Genomic DNA, 24,453 nt, shown 5'->3' with positions numbered 1-24,453 from the left:
ATTCTCCCATCTGAAGAAGGCTTTTTCTATTCTCTTTTTATTTAAAGATGCTTTTGCGTGAATGCACTTCTACTTGGCCATTTTCACGGTTCTAAACTTTAAAAATGTCATTGATCATATTTATCTTTATGAATGACATATAGAATATATATAATAGATTTAAAAGCATGCTAATTGCATTTCTGTGTTCTTGGGTCTATTTATAGTGATTGAGTTTTCTCCCCATTTTCTGCTGTGTATAGTTAATTATATGACTAAAGATGTTCCATTAATGTGCTTGATTTTGTTCTGTTGACAATGGGGCATTTTCAGGCTTAAATATTCTGTTGTTCATGCTTTGCTGTAGGTCTGGCTCCACGCGCCGTATGAACTTCATCTTTCTTTATTTGAACACTTCATTGAACTGCTGACCGAGTCCAGGTATTAGTTAATGCTCGTGTGGTTGACTGTCCACTTGTGAAAGAGATGGTCTTGCAATGTGTGAACTGTCTTTCTCTTACAGTGAGGCTTCCAAGAATGCCAAGTTAATGAGGGAATTTCAGCTAATCCCCAAGCTGCTCCTGACTCTCCGAGACATGTCCTTTTCCCAGCCGACCATTGCTGCTATTAGTAATGTCCTGAGCTTCCTGCTGCAGGGCTTCCCCAGCAGCAACGACCTGCTCAGGTGGGTTTGTCTCTCTAGAGACTGAACTCGCCAGTGAGGTAGAGATGAGTTGGATGGAATTGGTCCCTAGGGTCCCTATGCTCATGTAACAATTGTAATGTCATCATCGTGCAAGTAAGGTGTGGGAAGGGGTATGGAAATCAGCCAGAAACACCGGCTGACCTAGATGTGAGAGTTTTCATTATAGGAATTGTCAGCCCCCACCCTCACTCCTCAAGGCCTGTTCATTCTCGGGTGTGTGTCACACACATGCACATAGACTTCTGCTTTGCACCTTGCCTTGCCCTCTGTCACTCAGAAACAGATGAAGCTTTATTGTTGGGACATAAATATTTTATATGATTTGAGTATTAATTTGTTTAAAGTAATTGAAGAGGTGGCTCGGGTGTAAGATCACTAGCTATGCAGCTGTGGTGAGCTGAGTAGCACCTACATGGCAAGCCAGATCCGCCTGTACCCATACAGATGGGAGCAGAGACAGAAGGGTCACTGGCAAGCCAGATCCGCCTGTACCCATACAGATGGGAGCAGAGACAGAAGGGTCACTGGCAAGCCAGATCCGCCTGTACCCATACAGATGGGAGCAGAGACAGAAGGGTCACTGGCAAGCCAGATCCGCCTGTACCCATACAGATGGGAGCAGAGACAGAAGGGTCACTGGCAAGCCAGATCCGCCTGTGCCCATACAGATGGGAGCAGAGACAGAAGGGTCACTGGCAAGCCAGATCCGCCTGTGCCCATACAGATGGGAGCAGAGACAGAAGGGTCACTGGCAAGCCAGATCCGCCTGTGCCCATACAGATGGGAGCAGAGACAGAAGGGTCACTGGCAAGCCAGATCCGCCTGTGCCCATACAGATGGGAGCAGAGACAGAAGGGTCACTGGCAAGCCAGATCCGCCTGTACCCATACAGATGGGAGCAGAGACAGAAGGGTCACTGGCAAGCCAGATCCGCCTGTACCCATACAGATGGGAGCAGAGACAGAAGGGTCACTGGCAAGCCAGATCCGCCTGTGCCCATACAGATGGGAGCAGAGACAGAAGGGTCACTGGCAAGCCAGATCCGCCTGTGCCCATACAGATGGGAGCAGAGACAGAAGGGTCACTGGGCGGGCTGCTCGCCCGGCTGTCACATACAAGCACCAGGCTCAGGAAGAGACCCTGTCTCAAGAGAACAAAGTAGAGAACGACAAGGTAGGAAAGCCAGTTCATTCTCTGTCCTGCACAGATGCACAGGCACTCACCCCTACACACATGCCTACCCCACAGTCTCACACACACACACACACACTTGCACGCGTATGCTGGAGGTAATAGCTTTTTTTTTTTAACATGAGGGAAATTCAGAAATTCAAAGCCTTTCCTTTTATTTATGGAGTCTGCAGAAAATTGTTTGATGCTTTTAACTTTGATATTCAAAGCTGAGGCTCTGACACTGTTTTGGAAAATTTCAATTATCTTAATTACTATTATTTATTTAGAATTTATTCTGCCATATGATCACTTAGATGAAATTATCATCAAACCTCATCAACATTTTAAGTTTTTAACTTTTCCACTTCCTTTGTAAATGAACAAGGGCCCAGAGAACTCTAACTGCTTGTCTCTGGTCACATTGTTAAAAGTCAGTCAGTGTCTGTGTGTGTGTGTGTGTGTGTGTGCACATAAATATACTTATATATACACACATATCATATATGTATAACCTAGCCTGCATTCTGAACCCAAATTCTCCATCCCTGGCTCAGTGGACTCATACAGATCAGCCAGAGCATCTAACCTGACCAGCCATGCTCTCCAGCTTGTTTAAGTCACGGGGCTCAGTAGACTTCAGAAAACCTAGAGACATCTCTGTGTTGATGGCACTAGGTGTGGTCTACGAGAAAGCAAACTGAATACCGTCCCCTAAAGAGCCATAGAAGTCGAAGCAGAAATGTGTGTATTTTCTCATTTCTTTGTATCTCGTAATCTAGGGGAAAAAAAATCAGCCCTTTTTTGCTTTCTGCTTTATTTAAAGGTTTGGCCAGTTCATCTCCTCTACTTTGCCAACCTTTGCAGTTTGTGAGAAATTCGTGGTTATGGAAATTAATAATGAAGAGAAGCCTGATGTGGGTGAGTTAACCAAAGAAAATGGGCAGCTAATCACTCTGCCCTCATATGATACAAATGAGACTGAATTGTATGTGAAAATATTATGTGACATTCCTCTTTATGTTACTTTTTTTGTCTTTTATGGGTATGCCTATCATATGTTAAATCTATGTAATATACAGAAATGTAGTGTGGTCACAACATATAAAATCTTTCCTAATTTTAGAGTCATGGCAGTTCTCTTCTGGTATAACTGAAATTACTTCATTTCTAAAATTATGTCCATATTACTAGTATTATTTGTCTGTAGTTTTTTTTTTTACTGTAGTCTTCAGTAGTCATTGAAAGAAATCTTTTTACCTGCTGATACTGAGAGAGAACTTTCCTTGTTCATCATTATTGATGTTATTGCCCTGTTATATAATCAGAAAATCTCTCCCATGGAATCTTATAGCTTACAGACATACACAGAAGAAGTATAGCAAAAGTAGTGTAACCTCAACTTGCAGAGGACAAAGATTAAGAGACTGGAATGCTAAAACCGGTCTACTAATGACAGACTTGGACTAGAGCATACGGCTCCTGCTTAATTCGCTCCTGCCAGTTCATTTGAAACTACCTTGATCTTAGAAAAAAATAGCAGAATTACGATGAAGTGGATAGACAGTATTGGTCGAATACTTATTGTGTGTTCTATCTAACTACACAACAACCCTGTGCTGTGGTTACTGCCACCTCTGCTTTAGGGAAAAGAATCTGCCACTCACGCAACATAATTGAAAGATCTAAGATCGTGACTATATTTGAATCAAGGTAGCCCAAACCAACTTGAGGTTTTTTGTTTTTATTGAATAGATTTTTTTATACAGTATATTCCGCTTATTGTTTTCCTAATCCCAACTCTCCCCAGATCCTCTACACACACACACACACGCACATATACACACAATCCTCTATACTCCCCCCCACACACAATCCTCTACATACACACACCCAATCCTCTACATTCCCACACACACAATCCTCTACACACACACACACACACACAATCCTCCACACACACACACACACACACACACACACACGCAATCCTCTACATTCCCACACACCCAGTCCTCTACACTCCCACACATACACCCAATTCTCTTCACTCCCCCACAACCCAATCCTCTATACTCCCACACACATCCAAATCTACACCCTGTCTTTCTGTCTCATTAGAATACAGTCCTCTAAAAATAAAATAAGAAGAAAAAATAAAATCAAACCAGAATGGACAAAAAGAAAAAAACAAACAGAATAAAAAAAAGGGCCAAAGGGAAAGAAGCATACGGATACTGAGACACACATTCACATGCACAGGAAACCCATGAACAAAATCAGAAACCACAATATATAAGCAAAAGACCTGTAAGAAGAAAACAACAAATTCCCAGACAAAGCATTGTGAGACAAAAAATCTTCGAAAATGCTGTTACATTGAGTTTTGTGTTGCCCATCTACTGTGGAGCTCGGGTCTGCCCTTAGGTGTGGCTTGTTTCCCCAGTGAGATGGTGGTGAAAATTAGTTGGAGACAACTTCTGGTTTAAGGATAGGCGGTGGTATCTGCTACCCTCAGTGCTAGAAGGCCATCTGGCTGAGACCTCTGCCAGTCCTGGGCATGCTGCCACAATCTCCGAGTTCATAGTGTGGCAGTCTTGTTTTCGTGATGCCCTCCATCCCCTCTGGCTCTTCCAGTCTTCCCACCTCCTCTTCCCCAGAGTTCCCTGACTCCCGATGGAGGGAGATGGAGATCCTATTTAGAACTGAGTGTTCCAAGGCCCCCTGGTGCTGGGCACTTGAAAGAGGGTGTCCTAAGTCCCCGTGTGAACTTGAAGCATCATAATGAATAAAGTAATAAATTTTCTTTGTGTATATGGAGGGGAAGTGGGAGTCAGGATCTCTCACTTTCTGTCTTTGGGTGACCTAACCTGGTATATAAACCAAGGTGCCTCTGCCTCTTGATTGCTGGGATTAAAGCCATGCACTACTGTGCTCAGCTAAATTTACTTTTTATTTCACTATGTAGACCTGACTGGCCTGGAACTCGAACTCACTATGAAGATGAGACTGGCCTTGAACTCACAGAGATCTGCCCACCTCTAGAATGTTAGTTTAAAGGCACGTGTGACCACACCCAGACAAATCCATATTTTAAAAGACAGTCTAAAGTTCTAGAGTAGTCCATGATCCAAACAAATAGAAGCTAAAATCACAATAGAGTTCTGGCTGGGCCTCAGTGCTAGCAGAAATGGAAGCGTGGCGGTGACTAATGGTGCCCAAACCCTAGGCTTCTGGTCCACCCCACTGAGGGACTCTGAACCTGTCTTGCTCGGCTTTTCTATAGTTTCTTTCATGCTTTGTGTCTCTATTCTGAACTATATAAATTCTCACTTTGCTTTGTGTAGTGTATTTGTTGAATAAACTAATGATTCCTGTTTTCAAACTTTAACATCTAGTCTCAACAGAAAGCATGGCTCTCGTCTCAGAGAAATTAAGAGAAAGTTCATTCTTGAGCCAGTAATGAGTGATCATGACCTAGGTTCAGGTTGGCTCAGGTAGTATGTTTTAATGTAGAACGGCTTCGTGAAGTTTTATAGTTACAGAACAAAAGTAAGTAGTTTTTCACATACACCGGTGCAAACATTGGGTAGCAGGATCAGCAGAGCAAGGGAGCATCTTGTCATCTTAATGTTCTCCTAACTGTAGCTGGGGAAAGGTCGCAGTCTGCTGAGTTAATTCATTTCAGAAGGGTTTACTGGATCACACAGAGGCGTTAGGTCAGACAGAGCAAGCTTAGCATAGTCTAAAGCCTCTGGGGTCCTGATCTGCAACATTCCAAGTCTTCATAATTAGGGAGTTCATCGAGTATATCGAAGCTTTAATGTGGGTGTTGCCTGTTCCAGGAGCTTTAGGTCACATGACTGCATTTACCTCATCCTTAAAGAAAGAGGAAGTAGAGAACCTGTCAGGGACACTGAGGTTCTGTGGGAATAACTGTTTTGATTCCTATGGTTTTAATTGGTGGCTTCCTCCTACTAAAGAAGATAGGGGAGTATTAGTTAAAATACAGGAGAAGTCTGAAGTCACTACCTTTGACAATGTTGGAGGTATAAATGAACACTGGTCATGGTTCTAAAGAGAAATTATCTGGTTCATTTTCTTTTTGCTATGGTGGAAATCACTTGTGAAGAACATGTTTCCTACAAGGTTATTTTTTCCATTATGTCAAAGAAGTGGATTGGGCATTTTATCCTCCATTCCTGGGGTATGTAAATGTGTTTATCTCCCCCTTAGGATCAGAAGAGGAGTTCGGAGGTCTTGTGTCTGCCAATCTTATACTTCTGAGGAACAGACTTCTAGACATCTTGCTAAAACTAGTTCATACATCGAAAGAAAAGACAAGCATTAACTTGCAGTGAGTGAAACCTACTACTCCTAGTCTGGCATGGGGGTGCACACCTTCAATCACACTACTTGGGAAGCAGAGGCAGGCAAATCTTTGTGTGTTTAGGCCAGCCTGGTCACATTGTGAGTTCTAGGACAGCTAGGACCACGTAGTGATAACCTTTCTCAAGGAAAAAAAAAGACGACAACGATGAAGAATAAAAAGGAGTAAAAGAACCGATATTCCTGTATGCTGGTCCTTGAAAACAGAGACTGCACTTTTGTTTCCTGGCCACCCAGACCTGAATAATCTCACAGAAGCTATATTAATTACAACACTGTTTGGCCAATGGCTCAGACATATTCCTAGCTAGCTCTTACATCTTAAATTAACCCATTTCTGTTCATCTATACATCACCACAAGGCTGTGATTACCTGTAATGTTCTGGCATCTTTCTCCTTCTGTGGCTACATGGCATTTCTTTGACTCCACCTACTCTCTCTCTCTCTCTCTCTCTCTCTTTCTCTCTTTCTGTTCAGATTTCCTATCTGGTTTTAATCTGCTAAGCCATTGGCTGAAATAGTTTTATTCATTAACCAATAAAAGAAACACATATACAGAAGGACATCCAACATTAGTTACTCATCACTTCCTGTCAAACAGATTTCAAACAGGTTTCAAAGGATTGACTTCAACCCTGAAATTGATAGTATCTCAAAACTGAAGCTCAGCCAAATTTTCTATTTGAAATCTGAGTTTAGTTTGAAAGCTAATTTCCTTTCTTTGCGCCCGTCTGTCTTGGAGCAGGGCTTGTGAAGAGCTGGTGAGGACCCTGGGTTTTGACTGGATCCTGATGTTCATGGAAGAACACTTGCATCCCACCACAGTAACAGCTGCCATGCGGATTCTTGTGGCCCTGCTGAGTAACCAGTCGATCCTCATCAAGTTTAAGGAAGGACTCAGCGGCGGAGGATGGCTGGAGCAGACGGATTCTGTGCTGACAAATAAGATAGGGACTGTGCTAGGTGAGAGACTCCAGTTCCGTGCTTCAAAATACGCTGCTGGTCTGTCTGAGTGCTGCGTAAGTGTGCGCACTCCAGTTGATAGCACCGCCACTAGGAACTATAAATTCTAATACCAATAAAAAGAAACCTTATAGTCTTCCAGATTCAAACTACAGCCAGAGATGGAATTTTAATATGTGAAAACTCAGAGAACTGGCTCTGCTTTTATTGTTCCATACAATCTTCTTTGGCCTCAACTGTTACAGCAGAATTGACTAATGGGAGCGTTAGTGTCCGTGCTGCATGCCCTGCGTCAGTCACCGAGCTCGCCATGCATTAGCTTGTTTGGTTTGCACAGTAACTGGATGATGTGTAAGTATATCATCCATAACTCACAGACGAGAAGCAAAGCCCATCAATCACACAGCAGGGACGCATCAGGATAGACACCCCATTGTCTCAGATATGTATGGTGGGGCCTAAGTCACGTAATCATTGTGATTCAGAAACGAGATGATGTATGCACGAGAGTGAGAAATTTTTCTTCATTAGAGTATATTTTAGACAATTAATTCAGCCACACTGAGAAACTGGTGAAGATATATATATACTTAAAAACAACCTAGACATAAATTGTTCTTATTGTGTTAAATAACATAACTGGAAAATGTGAATCGCCATTTGAAATTTTAATAGCTTCAGAGTGAAAGTCAGTCACTACTGCTTCTGTGCACAGAAGATTTCTGTTGAAACTGTGGCTGACATTCACTCTGCACTGAGCTCTCTGCTGGGCATGGGGTGTCAGAAGGACCATGTTTGGGTCGTACCCTGAAACTCTGGTGTAATCGAGGACTCCTGTAGAGACAGAATTCATAGATGCATGCATGTTCTTAGCCACATCCACGCTCTCTCCCAGCTGTCTCCTGGCAAAGTTTCAGAGAATGGTGGGTGACCCACTCAGCTTGGGGAGACCACAGCCACAGTGGGCATGGATCTGCCTTCTCCACGGCTGTCTCTTCTGACACAGTGCAGATGTGTTGTGTGAGGAGGTCATTTGTCTTCGTTTACTCCTAAGCCTGATTCCATATATAACTTAAGGTTAAGATGTATATGCTGTCTTTTTTTTTAGGACAAATTGCTCAGTTTCACTTAATTCTTTTGGAAACATGAGCTCTTTGACAGTTACTCTTGTCTTGAATGTGCTTTCCACTGTGAGAAGCATCTGTGGACATGTCCCAGCTCTCTGTGAGAACCTGTGTCCTCCTGGGCAAGATGGCTGCGGTCCAGCAGGTGGTGTCGTGAACCTGGACTAAAGATGGGGTCAGCCGCTGGTCCCTGGCTGGCTTTGCCTGTGTGAGCACTGGGACCCTTCCTAACTCTTCTTCCCTCCTTTCCTCCTAGGGTTCAATGTGGGCAGGAGTGCCGGCGGGAGATCCACAGTCAGGGAGATTAACCGGGAGGCCTGCCATTTTCCCGGCTTTCTGGTTCTGCAGGCTTTCCTGCCTAAGCACACAAATGTCCCTGCCCTCTATTTCCTCCTCATGGCCCTGTTTCTGCAGCAGCCTGTGAGTGAGCTGCCTGAGAACCTGCAGGTCAGTGTGCCTGTCACCAGCAGCCGATGTAAGCAGGGCTGCAAGGTAGGAATTACCTAGTAAGGTGTCGCTGTAAAACCTGACATTCTTTTCCTTCTGACATTTAAAGTTGAATTTGGGGATTTAAAAACCCTGAAAATTTGCTAGGTGATTTTCCTAGAAAGACGTCCTTATCACAGTTACACCCTCTTTTCTCTGGTTGTTCTGTGTGATTGTCTATACATGAGGACTTTGGGTGACATTAACGATGATCTAAAGGATTGTTTTGAGTAACCTAACTTTACCTAGAAATTTGATTTTATACCAGATAATAATAAATGACAGGAGGGTGTGGGGAGATACCTTGAGCCTGTGATCCCCAGAACCCGAATAAGAAGTCACCATGGCTGCACAGCCCTTAAGTAGGGTGAATGGGGGACCCTTGGAGCTCATTGACCCTCTGTACCCAAATTGGTAAACCTTGGGTTCAATGAGGAGACTTTGTCTCAAAATATAAAAATGAAGGCTAGAGAGTGATGAAGGAGAGATACCAGACATCAGTCTTGGGTCTCCACACACATCTGCTTATTTCGCGCGCGCGCGCGCGCACACACACACACACACACACACACCACTCTAAAATGAGTAGATACAAGTATTGGTTTGAAATTGTTAATTTCTTAATGGTATATAACATCTGCATTTTCAAGATGATTTCCAGTAATGATTGATTTGAGTTGTCATTAAAGATATTAAAATTGTCTCTATGTAGCTGATATCTGTGGCTCCATAAAGACTTACTTTAACCTTTAAATTCAACTTTGCTTCCATCCAACACCAAATGATATTCAAAGCAGTTTTAATATTTAACTAAGCCTTTTCCATGAAATCTCCTAAGCACTACTCTTAGATTTATGCTCAGTAGAATTTGGTTTCCCGGGTCTTTTTGGATCACATGGCACCATGGCCTTGGTGTTGTGTAAAGCTGCTCTCAGTAAATCCCATCATCCACTCATTCTGTCAGATCTTACTCATAGGTAGCATACGTTTGTGTCATGGCTGAGTTTGGGCACTGACTTCACTGTGCTCCTGTAAACATGTTCCTTAAGATGATCACATTGATTATTTCATCTTTTTTCTAATTGCTATGTGGGGGTTGGGGCCATATTTTGTCTAGAAAAAAGGAATAGAGTAACGTTGAATGTGTAGGTACTTGCTGAGATGGACCAGGTGACGGTCTATACGGTATTCCCCAAGCTTTGATGTGTAGAATGGAGGGTTACTAATGATCTATTGGTTGGTCATTACTCAGTTAAAGCAAAAGTAGTTTCAAAGAGATTTTAGATTGTTAGAATATCTAAACATCTCTAGGGAAAAAATGACCAGTGTCTTATTGTTGCTTGCTTGATCTGCAGTTTGACTTGGATTCCATCTGGACCTTTATCTTTGGAGTCCCTGCCTCCAGCGGAACAGTGGTCTCTTCCATCCACAACGTGTGCACAGAATCTGCTTTCTTACTGCTGGGGATGCTGCGCAGCATGCTGAATTCAGTGAGTTCCAGACGACCAGAGGGCTGGCAGCCCACAGCCCGCGAGCAGTGCTGGCTACCACACAGAGAAAGCTCGCTGCCATTTACCACAGCTGTCTGCTTGCCGTGGCTCTAGTCTCCACTGTTTTCTTACCTCTAATGTAAGGACAGGCAGTGTAGTTAAGACCCCAAATTACAGGCTGGAGGTGTGGCTCACTGGCTGACTCTCTGCCTGCTAAGTGGGAGGTGGGGTTTAAGCCCCAGCACTTAAGAGCGACCAGAAACCACAGACTCTGGAAACAAGGGTCCCATGCCTGGTATTCCAAATGCGCTAGCTTCTGTCTACATCTTAAGTTGAAACATCTTGTGATAACAGCATTTATCTCGTAGGTTATGAGGATTTCTGAGGTATTACATACACAAAATATATTAAAAGTATCATAAGTATCACCTAATATTACCACCATAAGATATATAGTAATAGATATGCATATAATCATTACTTTCATTTAGACATTATTTTCCGTTCTAGTTATTAATAGAATAGCGGTTAGAAGAGTAGTGACAGAATCTACTCCTGTCTACAGGCACACTGTGAATGGTGGCCTAGCTTGTTACACAGCTTAGAATTGTATATTAAGAGAAAATGCTAACCTAGAGTCCTTGCATTACTTGTATCTGATGGTTCTCATCTAAGAACAAAACAGCATTGCATTAAATGCATTCATTGCCTTTGAACTTTACTTTCCTGCTGGTCCATAAATAAATGTAAAATTCTATGTCGAGAAGCCACGCTCAGGACAGGTCTCAGGAAATAGCATTTTTCAAATACTTAGATTTGCATACTGTCTTACGGAGCACTACATGTTTGTCGGCTAGTGCTTGCAGGCACTGCACTGTGAGGTAGTGGAAGGTGTACAGGGAGAAATGGCTTCTGTGTCTTTAGCCTGCTCCCGGCCTTCTGGCAGGATGCCCAGAACAGTAAAGGCAGAGAGCTACTGTCATGCAGCCGTAGTCATGTTGATGCCAACAACTGTTCTTAGCCGTGCTCTGAGGAGGGCTGGCGGACAGTTTCTAAGGGTGTGGTTGTCCTCTGACTGCTGGATGTGTTACATGTTTGCACATACATCTTTGATCATGTATGATTTATAAGGCTTCGGGTCATTGATATATGCAGTATTAGAAGAAGAATAAATAGTAAATCCCCCCTATTTAATTTGAGACAAGGTCTCCTGTAGCCCAGGCTACCCTTAAACTTTCCCTGTAGCTGAGGATGACCTTAACTCCTGATGTTTCTCCCTCCTCTCCCCAAGAGCTGGCTTGCAGATGTTTGCACCAAGCCCAGCGAAGCACCATTAGAAGCGTCCCTAACACAGCTGTTTTCTCTCGCCCTGCCTTAGCCCTGGCAGTCAGAAGAAGAGGGGTCGTGGCTCCGCGAGTACCCAGTGACCCTGATGCAGTTTTTCAGATACTTGTACCACAATGTTCCAGACCTCGCCTCCATGTGGATGAGCCCCGATTTCCTGTGTGCCTTAGCAGCCACTGTCTTCCCCTTCAACATCCGCCCTTACTCAGAGATGGTAAGAAGTCGGAGGGACTGGTCAGGCTGGAACTGGTCTGCTCTGGAGGAAGCACTTTTTTCCCCCTAAGTTCCTGACTAGCTTGTCTGTTTGTCACCTTCTGTACCACGTCTCTGTCACTGTCCGCTGTCAGGGCCTCCCCCAGGAGATTCACGGACTGCACCCCCTGCTTTCTGTCTCCGTGCTCTTGTGAATCCATTGCTGGTGCCTCTGACCAGGCGACTGCTGTTGCATGTCTTTCCAGGAGATGGTGGCTGTGTGCTTAGAAATTGTTCTTCTCAGTAGCAGGTTTCTAGCCAAACAAACTGGTTTTTGTTTTAGATGTTAAATGTTTGCTGGGTTTTATTTTTACCAAGTGATTTATAGGGTTGACTTTCTTCATCAGTGACGAAATGAGTTTGATTCTTTTGCTCAACATTTCTTACCTTGTTCAACCTTTTATTTTGTACTAAGTTAACAGGAAAATATTAGTCTACAATCAGACAGACTACAAAGACGTCTGTCCTTTCAGAGAGGGCCAAAGAGATAGTTCACTCTTCCTGTTCCTGTCATGTATTGCAGGGTCGGAAGTGAACGCCCTTCTTCACACTAATTTTGTCCTCGATATAAATGTGAAGTGCCCACTCCTGACTTATAGAGACAGACTGCAATGACCTTAACACTCTGCTGGCTTTGAGTTTTAGAGTCCTTGTTTTGGTTTAAAAAGTATGTGTATACATATTTGTGTGTGTGTGTGCACGCGCACATGCAGGCACGTGCATGCATATATGGACTTACAACATTTCCTTAACATCTCCTTTTCAACATCTGGGATTTGTCTACAGCTCTTTCTCTTGCTTGGCTGAAACTTATTGATATTTTGTTTAATTGATTTTGTTTAGCTGCAAAATAAAAAAAAAGATAGCTCAACCCTTGGGGCTTACCATTATATAGATTCTTCTATATAATGAGAAGCCAGTGTCATTGGCTTCTCAGCAGATAGCTTCAGATATGCAGGTACAATTGTCCCCAAGACATCACGTCATGTATCTGAAGTGTTCATATTCCCCATAAAGCAGATGTATTACCAAGGGTCTGTTGGAAATGTTGAGTAGCTTGGCGCAGTGCCAGATTCCTGCCTTGAAAGCCAGGAAAGAAGAGTCTGGTCCTGAGCTGACTAGCATAACGGGAAGCAAAGGCTCAAGGGAAGTAGCCCTGCTTTCCATGTCACTGCTGCTGCCTCTGCTGTCAGTTTTGGCAAACATACAGGTGAGGTGTCAATATACACTCTAACGCGATTGCCCTTGATTCCTTCCGTCAGGTGACAGATCTCGATGACGAGGTTGGCTCTCCTGCAGAAGAATTTAAAGCCTTCGCCGCAGACACAGGCATGAACAGGAGCCAATCAGAGTACTGCAATGTGGGCACTAAGACATATTTAACCAATCATCCAGCTAAGAAGTTTGTTTTTGACTTCATGAGAGTCTTAATGATCGACAACCTCTGCCTCACCCCTGCTAGCAAGCAAACACCTCTAATTGATCTTTTGTTGGAGGTAAAGACAAGGAAATACACGTATCATTTGCCCGCATTGCTTTTATAATGAAAACATTAGGAACCAATTAAGCTCTGAGCAGAATAGTTTGAGACTTCTAATTCTTCTGGGTAACGTACAGGAAATGTGTGAAAGTAGATAGTTTTCAATGCTACGTGGATGGCGAACCCTGTCACTTGGTTCCATTTTTATTTTTGACCTTTTCTCAAGCATGTTTCTACTTTAGTCCTTTATCACCTTTTCTCCTATGGCAAACTTTTCCAATCAGGGCTCAGGAATACTGACTTTAGTTTCTGTCACAGTGCTTCATCTCTGCCCTTGTGCTATGAGCAGAACTAGAGAAAAGGCCTTTGGGTGCAGTGAGTAGGGTTTTATCTGCCCGTGGACACAGGCTGGAGTCAGCTCACAGGCACGGTGTGTGCGTGCCAGCCCCTGTAGACCTTGCAGTCCATCCCACTGCCACCCACGGCTGCTCCCACTGTCCAGTGCATCTTCCAGCATGCTGTACTGCACATAGAAGATACTCAGCACACGCTCAGTGACCTTTCCCTCTCGTGGGGATTGAGAGGATCAGTGGCACAGGAGAAAATGAGACTCTGCACTTGAGCGGTTTCATTGCTGGCTGTAGATGTGAACCATCCCTAAAAACCACTCTCAGGTGTTCATCTAGAATTGGGCATCTCACTCAGTGGTAGACTGTATAAGACTGTGGGTTTGATTCTAAACAACAGTGCCAAATGACCAAAACAAAATATTCATCTACTGACATCACTAAAGAAAATAGATCAGAGAGAGAGAATCTGAATGACTCATCCCTTGCCTGACCCTTCTGGGCAGTGCATGGAAACTGTACCAAAGAGTCCTTGCTTGTGCAAGGTGTGAGGCTAAGATGTGTGGGGACTGCTCTCTTCAAAGGGAGGGATGGAAACATGTCACATGCTCACAGCTAGACAAACAAAACAGATTTGTCTGCTCCCTCTGGTGGCTACTGCAGTTAACTTTTTAATTGCAACCTCAAAACCATGGAAGGTGTTTATCTCACTCTTTTGAAAACATCTCCATTTGGTCAATTAAAAGAAATCACTTGTGGAATTTAGAAGCATCTTAACCAAAACCACAATTTTTTGAAATTGGCAGAGAGAATCATGTGTCAGCAGTAAACCACACGATTAAAATTCTGCCTTGTTGCTCAGGAAACCTTGAGGCGTTATAGAGCTAGATCTGGAGCTTGGTAGAACAGCTCGATGATGGAGACCAGTGGTAGAGGTCTGTGATGGAGCTCAGTGGTGGAGATCAGGAGAGAGCTCCATGGTGGAACCTCGGATGGAGCTCAGTGGTGGAGATCAGGAGAGAGCTCCATGGTGGAACCTCGGATGGAGCTCAGTGGTGGAGATCAGGAGAGAGTTTCATGGTGGAACCTCTGATGGAGCTCGGTGGTGGAGACCAGGAGAGCAGTGACAGAGCTCCACCGTGGAGCTCTATAGTGGAGTCTGGTGATAGAGCTCAGTGATGAACAAATAGACAGAACAGCTCAAGAAGGGAGATGGTTAGCACCTTAGTATCTAGGGGGAAAAAAACCCTCAAAACCAAACACTGGAATCACAAGATGGTTTTCAACAGACATGTGCAGGAAGGATAAAGGCTCCAAGGTTGGCATAGAGGTAAGGGAATGGGCAGGTGTCCCTGGCCAGTGAGAGCATCTCTTTAGCTCCTGAGAACACTGACAGCTAAGCAACTGGTCATGAGTAACTTAGGGACCTGTGTTTTTGTTTCGTATGTAAGCAGGAATGATATATTATATTTTGGAATATGTATTATATTTATAATTATATATTGACCTGTGTCAACCTCAAGAATGGTCTCATTGTTGGTGTGTAGAGTTGTGCCTTTTGGGCTGGAGAGCTGAGTGTGAGGATTGTAGTCTGGGAACAGCAGCAGTGTCAGATTGAAGCCCTGGGAGTTGTTAAACTCTTTAAAGCTACAGGCAGATTTTCATGTCTTGATCCCCTGTAACAGTTGGCACAGTCCCTTGGTGTGCTGTGTAATATAACTCAACTGCATCCCTACCCAACAGGGAGATAGGACTCCATCTTCACCAGAAAGGGTGATGCTTGTTCTTAAAAAACAGAGATAGAGAGATAGCTCAGGCACCACACGTGCCTACGTAAGCATACATGTAAATAAAAATAACTTGCAACAGTAAAGAACTTTACACACTTATATAATATGTCTATATACAAATCAGTCTAGTTAATATTACTGTTTTCCATGCCTTCCTTAAAAAGCATGATTGTTAATCTTCTGACTCAAGAGCTGAGCTGTGTATTGCTGCCTCCCGCACGAAGGGAGGGCCTTAGACACATCAATCGTTAATCTGCTCACTGTGAACCATACTCCCTTCTGTCTGATTAGTGTTAGCTTTGTCATGGGAGAACGTGCTTTCTTGATATCTGCCAAAGAAACATGTGCGTCTATTTTCTTTAGCAGTCTCTAAAACTAACAGAATCCTGTTCATGTAGAATGGATTGAGTGTGACGTGGTGCCCGTGTTCCCTGTTCATGTAGAATGGACTGAGTGTGACAGAGGTGAAAGCTTAGCACACAGTTGAACTGCATTCTGACAGCTGTTTCTATTGTCTGTGTCTTAGGACACGGTTGAACTGCATTCTGACAGCTGTTTCTATTGGTTGTTAGGGCGGCAATCTAGCTTTCAAGTACAGGACCTGGCAGATGGCCAGACACTAGGGATCCTTGAGTTGTCCTAAAGTGTCAGGCCTTTGACACACAGTGGACAATTCCAACTGTCATAATGTTCTTGGTTTGTATTTGTAGACAGGAATGCTGTTGGTTTGTATTTGTAGACAGGAATGCTGTTGGTTTGTATTTGTAGACAGGAATGCTGTTGGTTTGTATTTGTAGACAGGAATGCTGTTGGTTTGTATTTGTAGACAGGAATGCTGTTGGTTTGTATTTGTAGACAGGAATGCTGTTGGTTTGTATTTGTAGACAGGAATGCTGTTGGTTTGTGTTTGTAGGCAGAGGCATGCTGTTGGTGGTTTGCAAACACGAAAACAGAGCCAGGACTGTTTCTGACCATTGTACCTGGCTGGCTCAGCCTGCTTTCTTATACAACCAGGGCAACCTGTCTAGGGACGGCACAGTCCACAGTGAGCTAGACCTGCCCACATTGATCAGTAATCAAGAAAATGACCCACAGGTTGCTCACAGGGCAGCCTGGTCAGGGCACTTCCTCCATTGAGAGTAGTATCTCTTCCAAAATGGCTCAAGGTTTATGTAAGTTGACAAAAACCAACGGTCACCCTTTGTCTCTAAAATAGGAATTTCCCCATTTCAAAGTGGCATTTGCCAGTTAAAGAGGGCATAAATGTATATACCAAAGCACATAAGAACATGCTAATGAGCTCTTTCCAAAGACACAGTGATGCCTGCATTCATAAAATCTTGAGTTCTTTAACAGTTAGGCTGCTGAGTCCCAACAGGACCATTCTAACTAGGCAGTGAGGGCCAGTAAGGAATGTAAGTTTCATCATCACTTTGAGGACTCGGGGGACTAAATTCCTGTATAACTCAGTCACCGTAAATAAGTTTCCACCTTCTGGAGCTAGAAACATTTTTGTTTTTTAAATAAAATTAAGTACTGATCAGTGATGAGACACTTAGCAGTGTGGCCTCCTTTCATCAGGTGGCCCCGTCTTTGTGTGGTTAGGTTTCCTCCTGATCCTGGTACGTGTTGTTTTACTTAGGCCTCTCCTGAACGATCTACAAGAACGCAGCAGAAAGAATTCCAGACACACATTTTGGATAGCGTGATGGACCACTTGCTTGCAGCTGATGTGTTATTGGGTAATTCTGTGTTTATTTTTATGTTTTAAAAGTGCATACATTACTGCTTTCCTCTCTCTAATCTTCCTTCTTTCTTTTCTGTCTGACCTCTTTGTTTGAGATGATATATTCACATTTTTGCATACAGCAGTGTGTTGTCATCGCTATATAGTGCTATGTCACATGTACGCATGCTTATTAATACTATTGCTGATAGATATATAGAAGGTTCCTGTTAGAGACAACGCCATTAAAACTGCTGTGGACATTGTTATTCTGGAGCCACAAGCGTGTATGTTCCGTGTGTCTGTTGGGTAGTGGGATCTCAGGTATGTGCACGCTATTCTTCAGGACGGCTTTGGGTCAGAAAGTCAGAAGGCACTGGACTATATTCTTTCAAGGCATTTGTATTGAGTCATTTACAATAGACACATCACTTTTGTATCAAACAACATGAAATTTCTGAGAAAAGAAAATGTTTTAGTTCAAAGCCAGGAATAGCTGCCCGCCTGTCATCCAGGCGTGACTCCAGATGCTGCATCAGGAGGACTGCAAGGTCAAGGAAAGCCTAGGCTACCTAGTGAGACCCTCTTGGAAAGGGAAACTATAGAAGTTTGAACAATTTACTCCCTGACCTACTCTGAGTGATCATATGAATCATAGAACCTTTCTGGTAAATTAATATTTTCGTAAAGTAATTTGCCAGGACATGTAACTGAATTTTTATCACAAATGTCAATTCACATTTTGTGCCTGTTTTTATCCCCTTTGATCATCTCCTTAGAAGTGGAGGTAATCAGTGATCTATGTGGTCTCCACAGTATAGGGAGGTGACACTGGGGTCCCCTGGTTAGGGAGCCTGCACTCCTGGTCACAGCTGTCTGTGGTACCTGCCTGAGGTGCCTTGGTGTCAGCCATTTTGTGAATCTCATGCCCGCACGCGTCACTTGGTTGCTGTGGGAAGTGCGCCACAACAGTCTTGCTGAGAAAGCTCCCCTCCCACCCACACCCCCGTTCATTATTCACACTTAATCCATCTTTAATTGAACTTTTTATCGGGTGAAGATGCGCTGATGCTGAGGTTCTGGCTGCAGAACTCTTAGCTTCTCACAGGCTGTCCTTAGGTGTAGGAGTGTTCGCAGGGACTTCCAGCCACAAAGCTCGTAACCTGGTAAAAAAAATAATCTTTTCCATGTTTATCCTGATTTCTGGCCAAGTACATCATTTTCTTAAAACCCGTGGCCACGTTTCGTGAGGACTGGGTACACTTGTCTTGCCCTAGCCTGGTGTCTTTGGTCTTGTGCTGGTAGATGTCAATTTTCTTAGATATCTTTTCCTACTTGGACTTAGGGGAGGATGCATCTCTGCCCATTACCAGTGGAGGAAGCTACCAGGTGCTGGTGAACAACGTATTTTATTTCACACAGCGTGTGGTGGACAAGCTTTGGCAAGGCATGTTCAACAAAGAATCTAAACTTCTTATAGATTTTATAATTCAACTCATTGCACAGGTAATCCATCATCTCTATTAACTGTGGAGCGCACATTTTTCTTTTAACTTTTTCCTGTTGTGTCAGAATTATTGGAAGTAGGTATAATTAATAAGATAATGAAGGTTAACATTTGATACACCCAAACTTTGTAAAGGTGAATTGAGAACTATCAAATCCTCCTCCCTTATCTGCAGCCCGTGCTCTCTTTACAGAAGTGCCTGGGTTTCAAACTGATCCTTCTCCTGCCGACCCTTTCCAACCCAAGCACTTCACATGCCTTAGGTTGATACAACTCGATAAGCCTTTATAGTGTTGTGTAAAGACTGCGGGGCATGAGATGAGGAGATGTCTTTTCATCTGTGAGCCTCCAGTTCACTGTCATCCATATTCCTTTGAGAATGTCATTCCCCCATGCATGCTGGACCAAAGAGCATTGGTCAGGCTTGGCACACATCTTACTTACTTTATCATGTAGAAAATTAGGGTTACTTTTCCATGTATATAATGGGTTAACATTTTTATGGGTTTTATGTTTTGGTGTTTGTATGTGTGTGTTACTTTGTAATTTTTTTTCTATTTCATTTTTGATTTTGATTTTTTTGTTTGTTTGCCTGTTTGTTTTCTAAAGAGAACGACAGAAGGGTGTGTCTCTGAGTGGGTGGGGAAAATCCAGGAATAGTTGGAAAGGAAAACTGAGATCAGAATCCATTGTATGAAGAAAAAAATTCAATAAAACAGGCAAATTCCCTTTTATAGTTACACGAATGACATGTGGTGATATGAACAAATTTAAAGATGTAAAAATAAATGAAAGAGAAAAACATTCTCATCTCCATACCAAGCTGCAACCCTTTCCCTGTGCCGTGCTCAGCTGGTGGGTGGTAGCGGGTACGTAAGCCAGAGACAGTTCTCAGGTGAGGGAAGAAGCCAGAGCACAGGACCGCCCTCCCTGACACTCCTGGGATTTCTTCAGTTGCCATAGAGTTGCCACTCATGCTAACAGAGTTGGCTTGGGGGAAGCTTCCTCCCAGGTGACATGTGCGTGTTCTCAGGAGGCCACTCCACAGCACAGGCACGGATCTCCTCACTGGGGGCTGTAAAAGGCTCTCACATTCTAAAATTGCATTTATGTGATCTTGGGTTCTGAATCCGTATGAGCAATGACAGCCATTGCATGATAGCTGGCTCGAGCGTGCCTGTGAATGACAGCGGGTTTTACGTTTTCGTCCTGTTACTGAAAACCTATCTTTTGTTTCTTTAGTCAAAGAGAAGATCACAGGGATTGTCGCTTGATGCGGTCTATCACTGCCTCAATAGGACCATCTTGTACCAGTTCTCACGCGCACACAAAACTGTCCCTCAGCAAGTGGCTCTCCTTGATTCACTCAGGGTCCTTACTGTAAACCGCAACTTGATCCTGGGACCCGGCAACCACGACCAAGAATTCATTAGCTGTCTTGCTCACTGCCTGATTAATCTGCATGTTGGAAGGTAAGTTTCTCGGGTTCTGTCTGTCCTGTTGTCTTGATAGCATCCCATCAGAACTCTTTATTTTCCTTTTCCCTTCAATGAGTTTTATTTACTGCTTTATGGAAAAGGATTAGGGCAAGCGTTGCATTTCAGCAGAGATAGTGAGGATTGTTCTCTTTTTACTTTTACATCTTTAAATGTGTTAATAATCATAGGTAACTCATGTAATTGTAAAAAGAAAGTTGCTTTTTTATTGAAAAAAATTTGTTCTCATACAATAGATTCCAATCATGGTTTTCCCTCCAAACTCCTCCCAGATTCTATCAACCCAACTACCATCTCTCCCCCCCTTAAACAAACAAGCAAAAACCACACAAACCAGAAGAAAAAGAAAACAGGGATAAACAAGAAACACACAGGCACATCCATGCACAAACAAAATCCATAAAAGTACAGAGCTAGAAAGCATAATGTAAAAGCAAAAGACCAGTAAGATTAGAAAAGAATCTCAAAGCAGTATGAGACAAAACGCCTACAAAAACGCCTTGGGGACTTTCTGTGTTGGCCATCTACTGCTGTAGAAGGGAGAGCCAGCCACGTGTGTAGCCACCTCCAGGGGGAAGAGCTTGACTTGAAACAAAGGGGAGCACCCGGGGAGGACCCTGGCATGCAGCAGTGTTTTTAGAGAAGTGATCCTTTGCAATTTTAAGATAAACACTGTCTGAAAGCCGTTTCTGTGCCATGGCCATCTTGATCTCTAAAGGGGCTTTGAGCTATGTGTAGCTAAGTGCATTTGTGAGCTCAGCCCTCAGAAATGGTACGTTTGTGTCAAACCAGGAGTCCTGTTTGCATCTGCGGAATGTCTGTGCTAGCCAAGGAATGATGGCATGTGGCCGGTGTCCGCACGTGTCTGCACAGTGATTCACAGTCATTATGTCTCTCCGCTATAATCATGCCTTCACAGTGGAATCTGGTTTGACTGTTTCAGCAACGTGGAAGGATTTGGCCTGGAAGCAGAAGCACGCATGACCACGTGGCACATCATGATTCCCTCAGACATTGAACCTGACGGGGGCTACAGCCAAGATATCAGTGAAGGTAACTGCCCCTCTGGCTGTGGTTGTGGTGCTGTGCATCTCCAGGTTTAGACATAACAACTGGTTTCAGAAACCACTCACCTAGCCAACTTGTCCGTCTGCCAACCTCCACAGACAGTCTTCGAATGGCGAGAACTGTGAGGCTGGCAAAGCCAACCTTCAGCCTCCTCATGAAAGTCAGTGGCCTTTGTGCTGCAGTCAAGAACATGGCACTGAGCTGCCTGGTACTTGTGCTGGCATGTCCCTGTTAAAGGCTGGTGGTCAGTGGGACCATCTCATCTTTTTGCTTAGACTGACCTTGAACTATGTACCTATGACCTTTTTACCTAGACTGACCTTGAACTATGTATGCAAATCTAGCCCTGAGATGGCAGTGATCCTCCTGCTTCAGGCTCCCACATCTTACTCTCTTTTTTAGAATCTCATCTTTCCCAGCTCAATAAACATCACGTACATTGATTTCTTACTTCATGTGTTCCAGTTACTACATAGTGTCTGTCTCCCAGCAATCCCATGAGGTGGTATAATGTGTGGTCCTCTCCTGGGAAGGCCAGAGCTCAGAGTCTCCCCTTCATTCCTTTATCTAAGCAATTGGTGCTTCTGTCTTCTACTAAAATGTCTTGGTCCCCAAAACTGAGATTTGCCCCTCAGAACTGGAGGTCTAGAAACTTTGTTCCTGCAGTGTGCTCTGTAGACTCACTTGGAACTCATAAGACTGTAGATCTATTGAATAAGAATCTCCAGGGATGACAATGGCTGTCTGTCACAAGCCCTCAGAGGAATTCTGAGGCTTGCTAAGGATGGGTCAGCTGCTGTCGGTGGGAAGATAAACTGATTCAGCCACCATGAGAGTGAGTGTGGAGGTTCCTCAAAAAACGTAAAAAAGGGAGCCAGCTGTGGTGGTGCATGCCTTAACACCAGCACTCAGGAGGTAGAAGCAGGCAGATATCTGCAAGTTCAAGGCCAGTAGCCAAAGCTGCATAGTGAACTCTGTCTCAAAGAAAAGAAGAGCTCCCTGACCTGTTCCTCTCCTGGGTGTATACCCGAAGATCTAAGTCAACCTACTCAGAGATATTTGCCCGTCCATATGTGTGTCTCTGCTATTCTGTTACACAAAACAGCCAAGAAATAGAACCAGCCTAGGAAAATAAAATGTGTCCATAGTCATGACATTATTTTGTTGACCATAATGAAAAATGAAACCTTGCTGAAAGATAAAACTGAAAAACCATTGTTAGTGAGCAAAGCTGGGCTGAGAAAGAAATGCTTTGTTTGTTTTCATGTGGAATCTATATTTGACAGACAGACAGACAGACAGACAGAGGTCATAAGAGTTAAAGGGGTTACCATGAGAGAACAGGGAGAGATGGTAGGAGAGGGGGGAAGGTGGGAAGAAGGGGGGGGCTACCGAGGGGGAGGAAGAGTGCCAGCAAGAGTGGGGGACCATGGGAGGCATGAATAAGGATTATGTGTATGTGTGAGATGCCATGGCGACCCCCGTTGTTTGTGTTGTAACTTAAAATTCATTTATAGAAAGAAATATGTTAAAATTTGTTTTTAGGGGCCCGAGGATATAGCCCTGGCAGAGTACTTGAGTGCCACAGATGGGACCCTAGGTTCATGAGGGTAAAGGACAGCAGAGATATCAACTCTTTCTGAAAGTCAGTAGATAAATGAACAGTACATCATTTTCACAGGATGGAAAGGTTTTCTGGAATGTTTTCCATATTGGCAGAACTTAACTTTGGCTTATCTAAATTAAGTAACTCTCTTCACTGCACTGAATATAATCTAATTCTAAAATTGTGTGTTACAATTAAATACAATAGTTCAAATTCCTAGGTGGGAAGCATGAGGAAAACGGCTGCCTTCGTGTCTCTCTGGATCCTTTTCTTTCTTTCCATTTTCAAGGGCGTCAGCTTCTCATTAAAGCCGTCAACAGAGTCTGGACTGAGCTGATCCACAGTAAGAAGCAAGTCCTGGAGGAGCTTTTCCGAGTCAGCCTGCCCGTGAACGACAGGGGCCACGTGGACATAGCCACCGCACGGCCACTCATCGAAGAGGCTGGTTTGAAATGCTGGCAGAATCATTTGGGTAAGAAGACCCTCAGAGACCCTGTGGCTCTGCCCTGTCCATGCGTGAGCTTAGAGAGTAGTGCACTGCTGTGGATGTCACTGTCTCAGCTCTGTGTCCACGTCCACGCCCTTTGTCCTTAAAGTGCCTTGGTAGCTGCTTTTATCATATTAGGTACAAACTAATTTGTTGGGTGATGTTAAGGAGCTATATTATGGACCCTCAGTGGTATACAGTGTTTAGGGCTTATACTTCCTAGTTTTCCTCAAATCTAAGACATTTTGTGTTCCAAAACATTCTCAACCACAAATGTTTTGAGATAATAGATTGTGAATAATTAACATAGAGACACGTTCTAATTTAAATAAATTTTCATTTTAGTCAAAGAGACTGACATTACAACCAAATATAAATTCAGCTACCGCACTAGTTCTCAAGCACCTGACCTTAAACAGGACCAGCAATAAATAATCTGTGGCACCTTCAAGAAACTGAGATGAGCGCCTTTTAGTAATTGGAGCAGTTCTTCATCTGCGGTGATTCGTCCCCAGATGGGCTCGCAGGCACAGGAGAGGTGCAGGGAGCTCTGTTCCTGTGTTGCTGTGTTTTCTGTATCTGCACGCCTGCAGCTGCATTTACATGGGCTCAGATATAAACTAGAACAGCCATGGCTTGTACTGTGATAGGCATGTTCATGTTCTGGGAATATGGTCCAATCTTCCAGATCTCATTTGCTGTTACTGCATTGCAGCCATTGTCTCCGACTGTGCTTGCGCACTGGGTGCTGCAGCTCGAGGAAGGGAATGGTGTGGATCACGGGGAGATGGCTGTGATCCGTAACCAGAACATGGAATAGTCAAGGCCTAATAAATGCACGATGAATTGTACAATTGCTTAATTCTATATTTGCAGCCCATGAGAAGAAGTGCATAAGTCGGGGAGAAGCCTTGGTGCCTACCACACAATCCAAACTGTCCCGGGTCAGCAGCGGCTTTGGCCTTTCCAAACTGACAGGGTCAAGAAGGAATCGAAAGGAAAGCGGCCTTCACAAACACAACCCTTCCACCCAGGTACAAGA

General features: G+C 43.7%; 1 protein-coding gene across 8 annotated transcripts in view; it reads left to right on the top strand.

The window, feature by feature from the left end:
• Positions 1-24,453, top strand: part of Wdfy3 (WD repeat and FYVE domain containing 3) — a 225,497-nt gene that overhangs the window by 154,567 nt on the left and 46,477 nt on the right. For 7 of the 8 annotated variants that reach the window (XM_050155577.1, XM_050155582.1, XM_050155581.1 and 4 more), the window contains 15 exons: positions 347-420; positions 503-664; positions 2,682-2,776; positions 6,092-6,212; positions 6,991-7,208; positions 8,589-8,824; positions 10,174-10,308; positions 11,687-11,866; positions 13,167-13,400; positions 17,164-17,263; positions 18,593-18,753; positions 19,997-20,226; positions 21,194-21,303; positions 23,214-23,396; positions 24,288-24,445. In XM_050155577.1, coding sequence (XP_050011534.1) covers positions 347-420; positions 503-664; positions 2,682-2,776; positions 6,092-6,212; positions 6,991-7,208; positions 8,589-8,824; positions 10,174-10,308; positions 11,687-11,866; positions 13,167-13,400; positions 17,164-17,263; positions 18,593-18,753; positions 19,997-20,226; positions 21,194-21,303; positions 23,214-23,396; positions 24,288-24,445 — 2,397 coding nt within the window. The remainder of the gene's footprint in view (positions 1-346; positions 421-502; positions 665-2,681; positions 2,777-6,091; positions 6,213-6,990; positions 7,209-8,588; positions 8,825-10,173; positions 10,309-11,686; positions 11,867-13,166; positions 13,401-17,163; positions 17,264-18,592; positions 18,754-19,996; positions 20,227-21,193; positions 21,304-23,213; positions 23,397-24,287; positions 24,446-24,453) is intronic. The other variant, XM_050155580.1, reaches the window with a different exon arrangement.

This window comes from Alexandromys fortis, unplaced genomic scaffold (genome assembly GCF_014885135.2).
Source record: "Alexandromys fortis isolate MF-2015 unplaced genomic scaffold, M_Fortis_MF-2015_v1.1 scaffold_87, whole genome shotgun sequence".
Taxonomy (NCBI): domain Eukaryota; kingdom Metazoa; phylum Chordata; class Mammalia; order Rodentia; family Cricetidae; genus Alexandromys; species Alexandromys fortis.
The sequence above is the reverse complement of the archived record's forward strand: the minus strand, read 5'-3'. Positions and strand labels throughout refer to the sequence as shown.